This window comes from Columba livia, chromosome 20 (genome assembly GCF_036013475.1).
Source record: "Columba livia isolate bColLiv1 breed racing homer chromosome 20, bColLiv1.pat.W.v2, whole genome shotgun sequence".
NCBI classification, from domain to species: domain Eukaryota; kingdom Metazoa; phylum Chordata; class Aves; order Columbiformes; family Columbidae; genus Columba; species Columba livia.
In genome coordinates, this window is record NC_088621.1 from 10,396,385 (window position 1) to 10,410,123 (window position 13,739).

Here is a 13,739-nt window from a genome sequence, read left to right on the forward strand (position 1 = left end):
TGCCGGCAGGACGGGCTGCGCGGGCCCGGCGCTGAATGGCTGACCTTCAAACCTTCGGTGCTGAAGCAATAACTAAATCATTAGTTTCCTTTTGTTCTGCACCTGGCCGGGGCGGTGGAGCCGGGAGCTTCGGGGGGAGGGGAGTGGGCCGTGTTCCCCGGGGCGCAGCGCCAGCCGCGAAGGCGGCTCCTCCACCCCGTGCCCATCTCCTGCCTGCGGCTTTTCCCTGTGGGCACAGCCTCGTGTGCAGTCGTGACAAAGCCCACGTTTCACTCGCGACCAGGTGAGGCTTCCCTGTGCCATGGCTGAGGCCTCCAGAAATGGCCACACTGAAGGTTCAGGCCCATGTCAGGGCCCTGCGACCTCCCAGCAATGGTGGAGGCAACGCTGCTGCTGAGCTTCATCTTCAGAAGAGTGTGAGAGGTTTCCCCCGTCCATGTCAGCCTTGGGAGAGCCCTGTGGTCTCCTTCCAGGAGCAGTTCAGCCCTCCTGGAGATGTGCAGTGCTTCAGAAGAAATTATGGCTTAATATGCCCCAAGGAGAATTTCCCTGTCAGTCTTTGCCCCTCTAGATCCAGTATCGCCTTTCTGGAAGAGCAAGAATGCTCTTTCTGGCATCCACTTCCAAGGATTTTACTTTGAAACCCACTGTAGGAACTTGCTGGTTGAGGGAACGTTATTCCATTCTCTGCGGTATCTGGGTTTGGGTGAGTCCTTGGCCCGTAACTGCAGAGCTGCTTTTAGAGTCAGAGCTCTGTCCGGTGAAGGTGCCTGTTATATCACTTGTGGAGGATCCCATGTGTCTGTACCACCACTGAACTGGTCCCGAGTGGCAGCACAGCTCTGTGCTGTGAGTGGGAGGGTGGCACCGGACGGCCACGCTGGCTGCACCGCTCGGGTTTGCCGGTGCTTTGAGCTGTTGCTGCGCAGCAGGACTCGCGTGAGTTTTGTGGAACAGATTTAACCTCCCAACCACTGTCAGCGTGGTGCAGAAGGTCATTGTGTAAGAGGGCCTTGGAGTATGGAGATTGCTGGTGGCGTTGTCCCCCCCGAGTGAGGACAAGTTGAGCCCTCTGAGGGGTGTGAGGAGCAGGTCAGCACAGGCTGGGTGCTGCTCATGAGTTGGGTGCTGCTCGTTTGGGTGCTGCTCATGAGTTGGGTGCTGCTCACAGGCTGGATGCTGCTCACAGTTTGGGTGCTGCTCACAGGCTGGATGCTGCTCACGGTTTGGGTGCTGCTCATGAGTTGGGTGCTGCTCACGGTTTGGGTGCTTCTCACGGTTTGGGTGCTGCTCATGGGTTGGGTGCTGCTCATGGGTTGGGTGCTGCTCATGAGTTGGGTGCTGCTCACGGTTTGGGTGCTGCTCATGGGTTGGGTGCTGCTCACGGTTTGGGTGCTGCTCATGGGTTGGGTGCTGTTCATGGTTTGGGGGCTGCTTACAGTTTGGGTGCTGCTCACGGGCTGGGTGCTGCTCATGGTTTGGGTGCCACTCATGGTTTGGGTGCTGCTCATGGGTTGGGTGCTGCTCACAGGCTGGATGCTGCTCATGGGTTGGGTGCTGCTCACGGGTTGGGTGCTGCTCACGGGCTGGGTGCTGCTCAGCGGGGTTCGATCCAGACTGCTTGCGGCGCTTGGAGGAGCAGGAGCAGGAGCTGTTCCCCATGACATGGGCCAGCTTGCCCTTACTTTCATTTAGTGGTGTGAGTCAGGGCTGACCAGAGAACCTGCCTTTGCCTTTGATATTCCAAAATGAATCTGTGGACCAGAGAGAGAGTTTAATGCGACATTGTGATGAAACTTTGACAAAAATGTCCTTGTTGGCCCATATTATCATCATATGGCTGGGGTAGAAGAAGTGACACTTCCTTCTGACCTGTGGGACCTCTCTGTCCCTAGGAGAATGAACTGGCAGAGCTTACGGTAGGACAGTGAGGTGTGTAGTGAGATTTTTTGTCCAGCTCTATGGTTGTGCTTGTGCAATAAGACAGAAAATATTTAGATTCAGTGATTCACCCAAACTGTCTCATCCTGCACCTGTGATAATCAAATAAACATCCCTTTTGGGGTCTGGCACTTCTCTTTGTTGCTCACCAGCTTTGTAATGAAAAGGAGGAGGAGATGCAGTTATCGATTAGGGACTGATGTGTTGTATCAACCCCTCAGGCACTGATGACCCTTTAGACAGGCCAAAGGTAGTGAAGCTCATGAGTGCATGTAAGGGAGCAGGCACAGGACTGCGCTGGCAGCTGGGGATCCTTTGTCTCCTCTCCCCCTCTTCACTGCTCCAGGGACCCGCGTGGCTGTCCCAGCTATTCGCACGTTGAGGTAGGACCTGTGTCTCTCTAAGAATTATGTGTTCGTTATCAGGGAACATGTTTGTCTGTGACTCACATGTGGGTAAGGTGTGTTTGCTGTTATAACAGCTCTTGAAACTTCATGCAGGTCAATTAAAAAGCCCATATCCTGATGGCTGAGCTTCGTGCCCAGGAGTCATGGAAGCCACAGTTTTTCCTCGGGCCCCTTGAAACACCCTGCCATGCTCTTCCTCTTCCAACCAGCCATGTCCATCTTCTCCACAGTTGACATCCTGTTTATCCCCAACCTCATCCCTCCTCATTCTCCTGTGTCTTTCCGGCAGCATCCAGAGCACTTTTCAGCTCGGCTATGGCTGCATGCCGGCCACCTGGCAGCATCTCCTGTACCTTTGGTAGTGTTCCTTCCGTCCTGCTGTGAGTAGAGCAACAGCTACGTAGTGGAGTGACCTTGGTGTAAGAGGGGCTTCTGTTGAGCTGATAGAGCTGAAGGATTAAGATAAGCTGGGAAGAGCCTCTCTTAGGTAGGAATAAAGATGTTCAGGCAGTGTGAGCGCTGGAGGGGACCGGTGGAGGAGGATCTGGTGACTGGGATGTCCCGGCAGAGTGGCTGGCAGGAGCATCCTGGGGCTTGTCCTGTGCCACAGGAGCACAGCACTGCCCAGCACCGCAGACCGAGCCTGCGAAGGCTCCTCAGTGTTTTTGTGACATGGGTGGAACTGAGAAGACCCCGTTCCACCCTGGCTGTGCAGAGGCCACTGGAGGTTTCCCTGTGCCAGCGGCTCTGACAGTGTCTGTGGTCTGATACTCACGGGTGATGCAGCGTGCAGGTTTGGATCTGGCTGTCAGAGCTGGTACATCTCCCCTGGTCCTTCCTGCAGCCGTCCCAGCACAGGTTCCCAGTCTCCATCTCCTTGCCCAGTAATTCTCACAACAAGGTCAGTTTTAGCAGCAAAGATGGGAAGGAGGGTAGCAGAGCACTTCCACTTGCTCTTTTAAAGCCTATGAAGGAATATAAGCCTACGAAGGAATATAATTTTTGTAGCTTAAAGCCTCATTGACAGACTTCCGGGATGGCAGAGTGGTGTGTGGAGACAGACCCTAATATCCACAAATACCAAGATGTGCTCAGGAGCTCCTGCTGCGGGACACGATGTGGCACAGCTGGGTGAAGCGGCACAGCTGGGTGAAGCAGCACAGCTGGCTGGAGCAGGCAGGCCGGTGGGGAGCGGGCAGCTCCGGAGGACACACAGACACTGCACACATTCCCTCCACATCTCATGTGGGATCCAGGCTGCTGCCATGCTGTTATCCACATTTTTGCACGTAACAGCTTTTCGTAGTCTTTTGTTCCATCTATTCTCTGTATTTTTAATGATTTTACGTAGATCTAGCATATCCCTTCTGTACAAAGCTGAAGAGTTCTTGCTCATTTAACCTCTTCTTGTACAGAAATGGTGCCCTGTGTTTCAGATGGAGCGAGCAAGACTTCTTATAATATTCCAGATGTTGACACACTGCAACTTCATCTGATAGATTTTCTTTTTTTAATTGTTTTTTTTTACAGTGATGCTTAACAATCTGTTTGCCCTGTGACTGCTTTGGGTGGTGCACCAACCGTTTCCATAAAACACCCTGCAATCAAACCAAGATCTTTCTGTTTGTTAACAACTAACCCAGAGCTCATCCCTGTGTGAAATAGCTAGATGTATTTTGCTGTATTTGCGTTTTTAACATCTTTTATCAGTCCATCCACCAGATCCCTTTGCAGCCAGTTTCAGTATTTACCAACTTGAATATTTGTGTGTTGTTGAAGAACTCGACCACTTTGCCATTCCTCTCATTTTCCAAATCCTTTGTGAACATTTGGACAACACAATTTACTTCTGGGACTGTCCTGGTAAGTTCACTCTGTTGGAAAAGCTGCCCTGCTTTTCACTCTCCTCAGTTCTGGAGGTGACCCTGGGTAGGATGGTGTGACAGTTTGTCATCTTCTGTAGCCTTGACCTTGTAGAGCAGGAGAGGAGATCCCTGTGTGCGGCATTAACCTGGACCCCCGTGCTCACTGGTCGCCTCGAGGAGCCCCGGGCTCCATGAGCATCACTCGCCTGTTCCAAAGCACCGTTAGTCCTTCCCTTCTCTTCCTTACGCTGTTTCCTACCAGTTTCTTTGGTTGGGATTGTTGCTCGGCATTGCACTCAACTTCTTCTAATTCAGCTTGGTATTTGCTACCTGAAATTCTTCTGGGGTTGTGGTCAGTATAGTGATGAGTGACATGTTGGTGTTAACAGTTCACTGGGTTAGTCCATGAGTTTTCTAGAGCCCTTTGGTGAACACTCATCCTGTTCTCTTCCTCTCTTTTCCATGCCAGTCTTACTGGTTGGTTATAAAATTTTTACTGCCACTTCAAATCAAATCCATCCTTTTGCCTTGTTCCCCGTGAAGGAAGTATGTGAAGTACTTACAGGGAAACTGAGGCTGCTGGGCACTTTGCTTCTCCCAGTCTTTGTTCAGCCCTTGTCCCTAAAGACTCTTGTGAACAGAAAAGGGAGCAGATGATAGGTTTAAATGATTCTTGGACAAAAAAAAAGCAAATAATCTCTATTCCGTGGGCATAGTCGGTTTAGTGAGAATGAACAGGCTTAGACTGTGGCAAAACCAATTCAGCTCGGGCGTCAGAAAACCCTTCGCGGTGTGGAGAAGGTGGCCCCATGGCGGGTGAGCAGTCCTCATTTCGGAGGTCTTGAAAACAGGTTGAGCGAGTGTCTCTAAGGAATGTTTTAGGTCTGGCTGATCCTGCCTTCAGGCAGCGAAGTGGCCTCGGTGACCTCTCAGGGTCATTTGTATATTTTTTTTCCTACTATTTTATAAATGAAGCCCCCAAGTGAGGATCGAGCAGCTCTTGTCCCGGCAGAGGAAACGGCCTCAGGTTGCGCCAGGAGAGGGTGAGGTTGGATGTGGGGAACAATTTCTTCCCCAAAGGGCTGTGGGGCATTGGAACAGGCTGCCCAGGGCAGTGCTGGAGTCACCATCCCTGGAGGGCTGGACAGACGGAGATGAGGTTCTCAGATCATGGGGTGGTGCCAGGGGTGGGTTATGGTTGGACCGCATGATCTGGAGGGTCTTTTCCAACCAAAATGATTCCCTGATTCTATGATGTGTGTCCCTTGTATGAAGAAGGATCCTCCTGAGTCAGCTTGTACAGATGGCTGAGGAAGCCTCCAGAGGTAATTAGTGCCTGATGAGGGACTTGTTAGAGAATAACGAGGGGGTTCTAGTCTGCCCCAGCTCCACGGGCCTGAGGAAGGGTCTGGGCTGGCAGGATCCTGCGCGGTGGCTGCTCTCCTAGCTCCTGCTCTGCCCTTGGTGGGTGCAGCTGTACCCGACAGCGATACCCCAGGCCAAGGACCTTTGCTTGGCCAGGGAGCGCGGGTGTCCCAGAGGGAAAGAGGAAAAGACCCCAGCGTCCAGTCTGAGTAGAAAATCAAAGGGAAGGCTTCGGCGCATTCATCAGCATGTCTCCCCCTGGATTTACTGCCTGGGTCCCTCCAGGACAGCTGCCAACATTTGATTAATGTATATGCTCCCCACGCTCACTCAGAGCTGCAGAAGCTTGGCTTAGCTTGTTGCTGTTATTCCAAGTGTTTATCATTAATCATAGAATTATACAATAGATTTGTAGAATCTGTGAATCATAGAATAGACTAATAGACCCCCCCTGGCTCCAAGCTCCTTTCAGGCAGTTCAGAGATCAGAAGGTCTCCCCTCAGCTCCTGTTCTCCAGCTGAACCCCCAGCTCCCTCAGCCGCTGCATCACACTTGTGCTCCAGCCCCTCACCAGCTCCGTTCCCTTCTCTCCACTCGCTCCATCATCTCAAGGCCTTTCTTGGCATAAGAAGCCTAAAACTGCCCCCAGGATTCAAGGTTTGGCCTCACAAGCGCTGAGTCCAAGGAGATGCTGCGATCAGTGATCCTCGGCACAGAGTCTGTGCAGGCCTGTCCCTCACCCACGGAGTCTCTGCCCAGGGGGGTCACAGCACCCCAGCCGTGCCCCCCGGGGCCAGACGCTCCAAGCAGCACCGGGAGGTGAGACTTGCCCAGCACTGGCCACCTGGGCTCCTGCAGGCTCCAGGAACAACCCAGCGAAGGCTCCGTAAGACCGACAGGAGGATTATCTCCAAATTATTAGAAGTATCATGAGACATGCTCTTTGCATTTCCTATTTTGTGGGTTTTTTTTCTTTTTTTCTGCAATTATTAAAATGATAACTTAACCAAAATGCAGAGAACTCCCCATCAAGCAGAGTACACAGGTAAGGGCATTGCCTGGTGAAGCCGGCAGGATCACGAGCACTTCAGTCCATGTTGGTCTCTGTGTGTGCAGCACCTGCCATTGCTGGAGTGAAGCTCAGGGTTATTTGGGAGCCATCCCTGAGCGCTCCCAAGTCGTAACAGACTGAATTGCTTCCCCAGAAACCTGAATTTCTAGAGTTTATGGTGCTTGGCTTAGCACAATTGCGCTCTCTCTCTAGCATCTTTAAGTTTGAAGCCTAAATTAGGTAGTATTTTGTCATTTTCTCTTCTAATATCACTATGGATTAGAGAGGAAGATCCCAAGAGAAAGAAGGATGAGGGAGAGCCCGGCAAAGGCACACAACAGGTCATCCGTGCCGAGCTACACTGTGCAGTTTTTAAAGCGTTATTTGTAAAGGTTATGTCTTAGCTCATACTTGTGGTGCCATCTCAGTCTCCAAGCTACCGAAGGCTTAGCTGAGGGTCTGGAGTTTGATTTCTTTACGTCCTTGTGACTGTGGGTATTACCCACCTCAAAATCTGGGCAATTTGCAGCAAACGTCTGCAGCGGTGTTTTTTGTTTGGTTTTTAATCCTCACCTTTTTAACTCACTTTCATGGCTTTGCGAGACACGTTCTTGTTTTGTTGCCCAAGACTAAGTACTACAAACCGTAGCACTGTGGTTTCGTAACACCAGGCTTTGCAGCGTTGGGTACTTCTGCATTCGGAATCGGTGCTGGGATGTGTCACAGCACAGGCTGCACGGAAACACCCCCGTGCCTGCCAGCAGCCTGCCTTGCCCTTTTTCTGGTGGGTAGAACCCTTTTCTAGTGTGTATAATGCTTTTTTAGTGGGTAGAACCCTTTTCTCACGGGTAAGAATCCTTTTCTAGTGGGTAGAACCGTGCGATCAAAGAGGCAATCTCTGCAAATTCCCCTCCCAGGTATGAGGGGGCTGCCTGGGGATGGGGGAACTGCAGCCCATGGTGTCCAGGAGGAGCCCCGCCGCTCCAGCCGGGCCCTGGAGCAGCTTCCCCGGAGCCCCCAGCCCCAGGCAGGGCTCAGCCCGGAGCCGGGCCGGGGAGGCAGGATCCGGCCAAGGGCCCCACTCAGCAATAACAGCTCCTGTCACAGCCCTGGGGGGGTCAGCGAGACGTTGTCGGGGTGAAAATCGGAATCTCTTGACCCGCAGGCGGGTGGGCTCTGAGCTGGTGGGGAGATGCAGAGAAGGGAACGGAGCTGGTGAGGGGCTGGAGCACAAGTGTGATGGAGCGGCTGAGGGAGCTGGGGGTTCAGCTGGAGAACAGGAGCTGAGGGGAGACCTTCTGATCTCTGAACTGCCTGAAAGGAGCTTGGAGCCAGGGGGGTCGGGCTCTGCTCCCCAGGAACAAGCGCCAGGAGCAGAGGAAACGGCCTCAAGTTGCGCCAGGGGAGGGTGAGCTTGGATGTGGGGAACAATTTCTTCCCCAAAGGGCTGTGGGGCATTGGAACAGGCTGCCCAGGGCAGTGCTGGAGTCACCATCCCTGGAGGGCTGGACAGACGGACATGAGGTTCTCAGGACATGGGGCAGTGCCAGGGGTGGGTTATGGTTGGACTGCATGATCTGGAGGGTCTTTTCCAACCAAAATGATTCTGGGATTCTATGAAAAATTGCCCCAGGTGAGTTGTGTCCTCTTGAGGCATCTGCTCCTGCTGATGAGGAGTCTGAGCAAACTGCCTGAACATTAACAGGCAACACCAGCATGTCTGAAATTAGGTTAAATGAGGCCCATTCTCCGTCTCCCCCACAGCTGGATTTCTACACTAAGCAGCTGGCAGAGAGGAGGAAACCTCATCTGGCTGTTTCCCAGCTCACCCCACTCCCCAGCCCCTGCCAGCCCCATGCCGAGGGGTGAGCCCATGTCTCTGGGTGCCGCAGCCCCGTGCTGGGTACACAGCAGCCTACGGATGGGAGCAATGCAGCCTCGCAGCCCTGGGCATGGCCAAGGGTGGATGGAGAATGAGGAGTGTCCCTGGGCTGCTCTGACTACTCCTGCCCCTGTTTCTAAATCAGCTGGGACAAGAGGCTTTTTTGCATAGTACTGGGGTGTTGTTGCAGGGTTCCTGCAGGCAAGGCAAACCTTCTGGGCATGCTTCTGGAGAACACCAGGTACAAAGCCTGTCCTGATCCTCCTGGTTTGTAACACTGACTTTTCTTGTCTGTTTCCCACACTTCCACACACTGATGCAGTAACAAAAGGTCATAGAACCCCAGGCTGGTTGGGCTGCAGGAGCTCTGCAGATCCCCAGCCCAGCCCTGCTCACGCAGGGTCACAGAGCAGATCACACAGGTGGGTCCAGGCGGTTGGAATGTCTCAGAGAAGGAGACTCCACACCCGCTCTGGGCAGCCTGGGCCAGGCTCTGGCACCTCCCAGCAAACAAGTTTCTGCTCATGTTCACATGGAGCCTCCTGTGTTTCAGTCTGTGCCCGTTGCCCCTCACCCTGGCGTTGGGCACCACTGAACAGAGTCTGCTCCATCCTCTGACACCCACCCTGAGCTATTGATCCATGGATCAGATCCCTCTCAGCTTCTCTTCTCCAGCTCAACAGCCCCAGCTCTCTCAGTGTCTCCTCATCACAAAGATGCTCCAGACCCCTCAGCATCTCTGTGTCCCTCCACGGGACTCTCCAGTAATTCCTTGTCCTTCTTAAACTGGTCAGCCCAGAACTGGACATAGTAGTAAGGTTGTCCAACAGCTTTATTACTGACAGGCTTCTCTATACCATAACCTGTGTGCTTCGTGCACCACAATTCAGTCGCAGGGGAGGAAGCCAGCCAGGTTTATTGGGAAGAGCAGGAAGGGCTCATGCAGGATGACGGGGACTCCCAAGAGGGAGCCAGGAGCCAAATTGCACTTTCCTTTCACCTCCCACCATCCAGCACAAGACCATTATCCATCCACTGCTAGACTGAAAAATCAGAGGCAATCACAGGCTCTCCAGGCAGGGACCAGAGCTGTGCTTGGTGTGTGTCATGATGGTGAGTTTTGTCCATCCGAGCTCTGTCCTGGTGGCAGGACCGTCACCCAAACCGTGTGCTGCTGGCAGGAGCGGGCCCCACGGCTCGTGTCCTTTGGGCAGGAGGCTCTGCAGAGCGGGTACCGGACCCGCTGCCTCCACCGTCCCATCTCAGCTCCCCTCTGCCAGCTGTTTGCCTCAAGCTAAGGGACATTTCTACAGGACCCACTGAGGATTTGGTTACTGGGATCTTTTCCTCTCCTTTCTCATTCCTGATACTTGTATTCCTGCTTTCAGGTTTCTTCACTCCTTCCTTTGTTTTCTCCTCTGCAAATTTATCGTAAAGTGGTTGAATTTGGTGGATGAGAAACCAGAAGTGCCAAATCTTTGAAGGCACCAGAAGTTTGCTTGTGTTGTCCCTCTGCCTTGCCCAGAGCAGCTGGCGAGGAGCAGCTGCCGAGGCTGTGGGGGACGCCGGCAGCCCCGTATCGCAGGATCTGCGCTGTCGGGATGCTCCATCGCAGAAATCAGGGGCCGTGGTCTCATGGGCTGCTCTGGCTGTGAATATCTCTGACTGGGACAAAGTCAGACCTGAGTGCAGCCCCGCATAGAAACTCCACCTTTCTCTGGGGTGTTTTCTTGGTGAACCAAAACTTTTACAATTATTTGCTTGTTTTGTTTGTGGTGGGCTCGAGCCGCCCTTTGCAGTGCTGAGCCCCAGGGTCTCAGTCTCCCTTTGCTTCTGTCCTGCAGTCCCACCCGCTGTCCCTGTGCAACACCAGCGAGGATGAACACACTGAATCGGGGTTCATCACCATCGTCAAGCTTGAACAGCCGGATCGGGATCCCAACCCCTGCCTGTCTCTGGCTAACAAGGTAGGTGCAAAAATGCCCTGAGTTTCACCAACCTGGGAAGTGAAACCTGTGGTGGAGGGAAGAGTAAGAGCAGGAGACAGCAGCGTAGGAAAAGCTGTTGGAAAGTGGAAAAAAGGAGAAGGACAGAGCAAAGCCCTTGGCAGAAGGGGTCCTTTGGGAGAGACACTGTGCCAGCCATCCCATATACTCACCCCATCTTGCTCTTTGGGCTGCCTGGCTCTGTAAAAGGCGTGGAGTTTACCCTACCCTGACTTCTCTGGGCCAGCTCAGACCTTACCCCAGCATCCCAGGTGCTCTCCCAGAACCCCAGGCTGGTTGGGCTGCAGGAGCTCTGCAGATCCCCAGCCCAGCCCTGCTCACGCAGGGTCACAGAGCAGATCACACAGGTGGGTCCAGGCGGTTGGAATGTCTCAGAGAAGGACACTAAACACCCGCTCTGGGCAGCCTGGGCCAGGCTCTGGCACCTCCCAGCAAACAAGTTTCTGCTCATGTTCACATGGAGCCTCCTGTGTTTCAGTCTGTGCCCGTTGCCCCTCACCCTGGCGTTGGGCACCACTGAACAGAGTCTGCTCCATCCTCTGACACCCACCCTGAGCTATTGATCCATGGATCAGATCCCTCTCAGCTTCTCTCCTCCAGCTGAACAGCCCCATCTCTCTCAGTGTCTCCTCATCACAAAGATGCTCCAGACCCCTCAGCATCTCTGTGTCCCTCCGCTGGACTCTCTCTGGGCCTTTACTGCTCAGCAGCATTGTGCTTGCTGGCCTTTTGAGGGGGATTTGTATTTCCCTGTGTCCTGTGCCCTGTGGGCAAACATGGACACAGAAAACATCTTCTGTGGCTCTGGCTTTAAAAAGAATACTGTAATACTGTAATATTTCACATTAAGAATCAGCACTGAGCAATTCAGACAAATGCAAACAAAGTAGTGGTGGGATGTGACTGAAACAGCACGGCCACCATCTGTGCCACAAAGGGATGGGAGATCTCAGGAGTCTTCAGATCTGGTCTCACGTGAAAGAGGGACCTTCATGAAACAGCAGTTCCTGTGCCAAAAGCTGAGGTCGCTGGTACTATTCTCCAGTAATAAGGAAGTCATGTAGGAACGAGGGTCATTTTAAACCTTAAAATCTTTGTGTCTCTGATAAAAGTTGTGTGGATAAGGCTGAAGTTGGCTTTTTCTTCAGTGGTTCACCGTGTCCTTTTATTGTCTCTGCACTGAAACGTGTTATTTTCCACAAGCACTGTACAACATGAGAAAAACCCTTTGTTTAGCTGTTGTAGGCTTTATCTGGGTTGCATTCAGGTGATGCTGCCCCTGTTGTCTGCTTTCTTCTGGTGGTGGCATGCTGAGAATGGGGACAAGTCCTTTTCTGGCGTCCCTGCAGCTCAGCTGAAGAGGGCAGGCAAAACTGGGACCAAGGGGTTGTTCCTAAGCAGCAGGTTTGTTTTTCACAGAGTCTGTGGCAACAAAAGTAAGGGAAGGGATGTGATGCTGTCATGGATTTGCCTCCTCGGGGCTGCTTCCCCACCGCTGCGTAGGCAGCCAGGCAGCAATGCCGGACCCTTTCTGGACTAGGGGAAAGCCTAAGTGAGGTTTGCTGCTGCTCGGGAGCTGATGCCAGCTTTTCCCATGAGCCATCCACTGGAGTTATCGACCTGCTATCAGTCACCCCACATCTGGAAAATGGCCTGGTTCCACCTGGGGCTGTTAGTGATGCTGAGAACAGTGGGATAAAGAGTGAACCCAAGGGCTCCCGGTGCAGCTGGTGACAGATGTGAGAGCACGGGCTCTGCGGGTGCCTCAGGGAGCACAGCTGGGTGCTTGTGCTCTCCCGTGTCCATCCAGACATGACCATCAGATTACAGAGGTCCCAAGTGGCCACATCCCACCAGGGAAGGTGCTGGGGGTGGCGGCAGCAATGGCTGGTTTGGTCAGTGCAGCTGCCGTGGAGAATCTCAAACAGGAGGAAGGAGCAGCTTCAAAGGCTCATCTTCCACCTCAGAACGTAAAAGTTTTAGCAACTGGTTTGCTAGTTTTGTCCTTAATCTTCGAGTCTCTGACCACAGCACTGGAAGTACCAGTGTGTTCATGAGCCCGGGATCAGCTGAGCAGCGTCGGCACAGGGAAGACAAGACGTGCTGCACCACTGGGTTTTGAGATCCAGCTGAACACAGCATCAGTTACCATCCTGCCTGCAGGTAGATCTCCCCAGGGAGGCTCACATCTCTTCTCCCCCGCAAACAGGACTGGTTTAGCCATGAAATACAGGTCTGTGCTCCTTAAACTGGCCACATTTCAGGCCCTGCCTTGTACCTTGGTTCCTCCATGTCCTGCAATCTGCTGCTTCTCTGTCCTCCTGAAGCCTCTGCCAAGCTCCTTCACTCCACCATCGTACAGATCTTTTCCTCAAAATCCCTGGATGATGCTTCTCCTGGAAAGCAGGGATGCAGCTGTGGGATGGGGCTGGTGTTTGCTGGAGCAGGAGCCTGGTTTCCCTGGCAAGTGTTTCTTGCTTTGCACACTGACTTGCAGTGCCCTGTCAGTGGTGATTAGAACAGCCATGTGCAACGTGTTATCGTAACCTCTGCTTCAGCTGTCACGCAGCCAAGCCGTGCACACAAACAACCCCGGCCAGCCCAGCACGAGGACAACTCCACCAGCCACCTGATGAACTCCTCTGCTTCTCCTCTCTAAAATTCCTGCACTGCTTCAGCATCCAAAGCTAAAACCCGTCGGGAAGGTGTCTGGTCTGCAAGGGGAGAGGAAGGCACAGAAAATACCACTGGAATCAATTCAAAGTGGTTTATTTTTCTTTCTGATGCATAAGTTATAATTTTTTGGCGTGCATTGTTTTTTCCTGATTTTTGATTGCACGTAAGTCTGGCTGACAGACTGTTGAAACATCCTAAATCATCCTGTAAATACATATTTGCACCAAAAGCATTGCAGCCCCCAAAGAGGGAGGTCAGCTGTGCTGCGTGGCTGAAGAGATCTGACACAAAGACAACAAACACTCGGGAAATGATGGTGGCACGCAGGTTGTGAATAGCTTGAACAAAAATTGCATGGCCTGCAACAGGAGTCAAAAGGATGTTGAGAAGAGCCATTTGTCTGGTCTCAGTCGTTCTCTTCCACATCATTGGTGTCTTTAGTGGGATAAAATCTTTGTAGAACTGTTCATTGTTCCTCAAAGCTTGACTGGCTCCAACAGGTGGAAGTTACTACCTGAAAGTTCTGTTTCTTCTTCAGTGGTGGCA

The 13,739-nt window shown here is 52.7% G+C and overlaps 1 protein-coding gene across 3 annotated transcripts in view; it reads left to right on the top strand.

The window, feature by feature from the left end:
• The window catches only part of RNF43 (ring finger protein 43), a 67,580-nt gene that overhangs the window by 36,570 nt on the left and 17,271 nt on the right, over positions 1-13,739 (top strand). For all 3 annotated transcript variants that reach the window (XM_065037302.1, XM_065037303.1, XM_065037301.1), the window contains one exon: positions 10,356-10,478. In XM_065037302.1, coding sequence (XP_064893374.1) covers positions 10,356-10,478 — 123 coding nt within the window. The remainder of the gene's footprint in view (positions 1-10,355; positions 10,479-13,739) is intronic.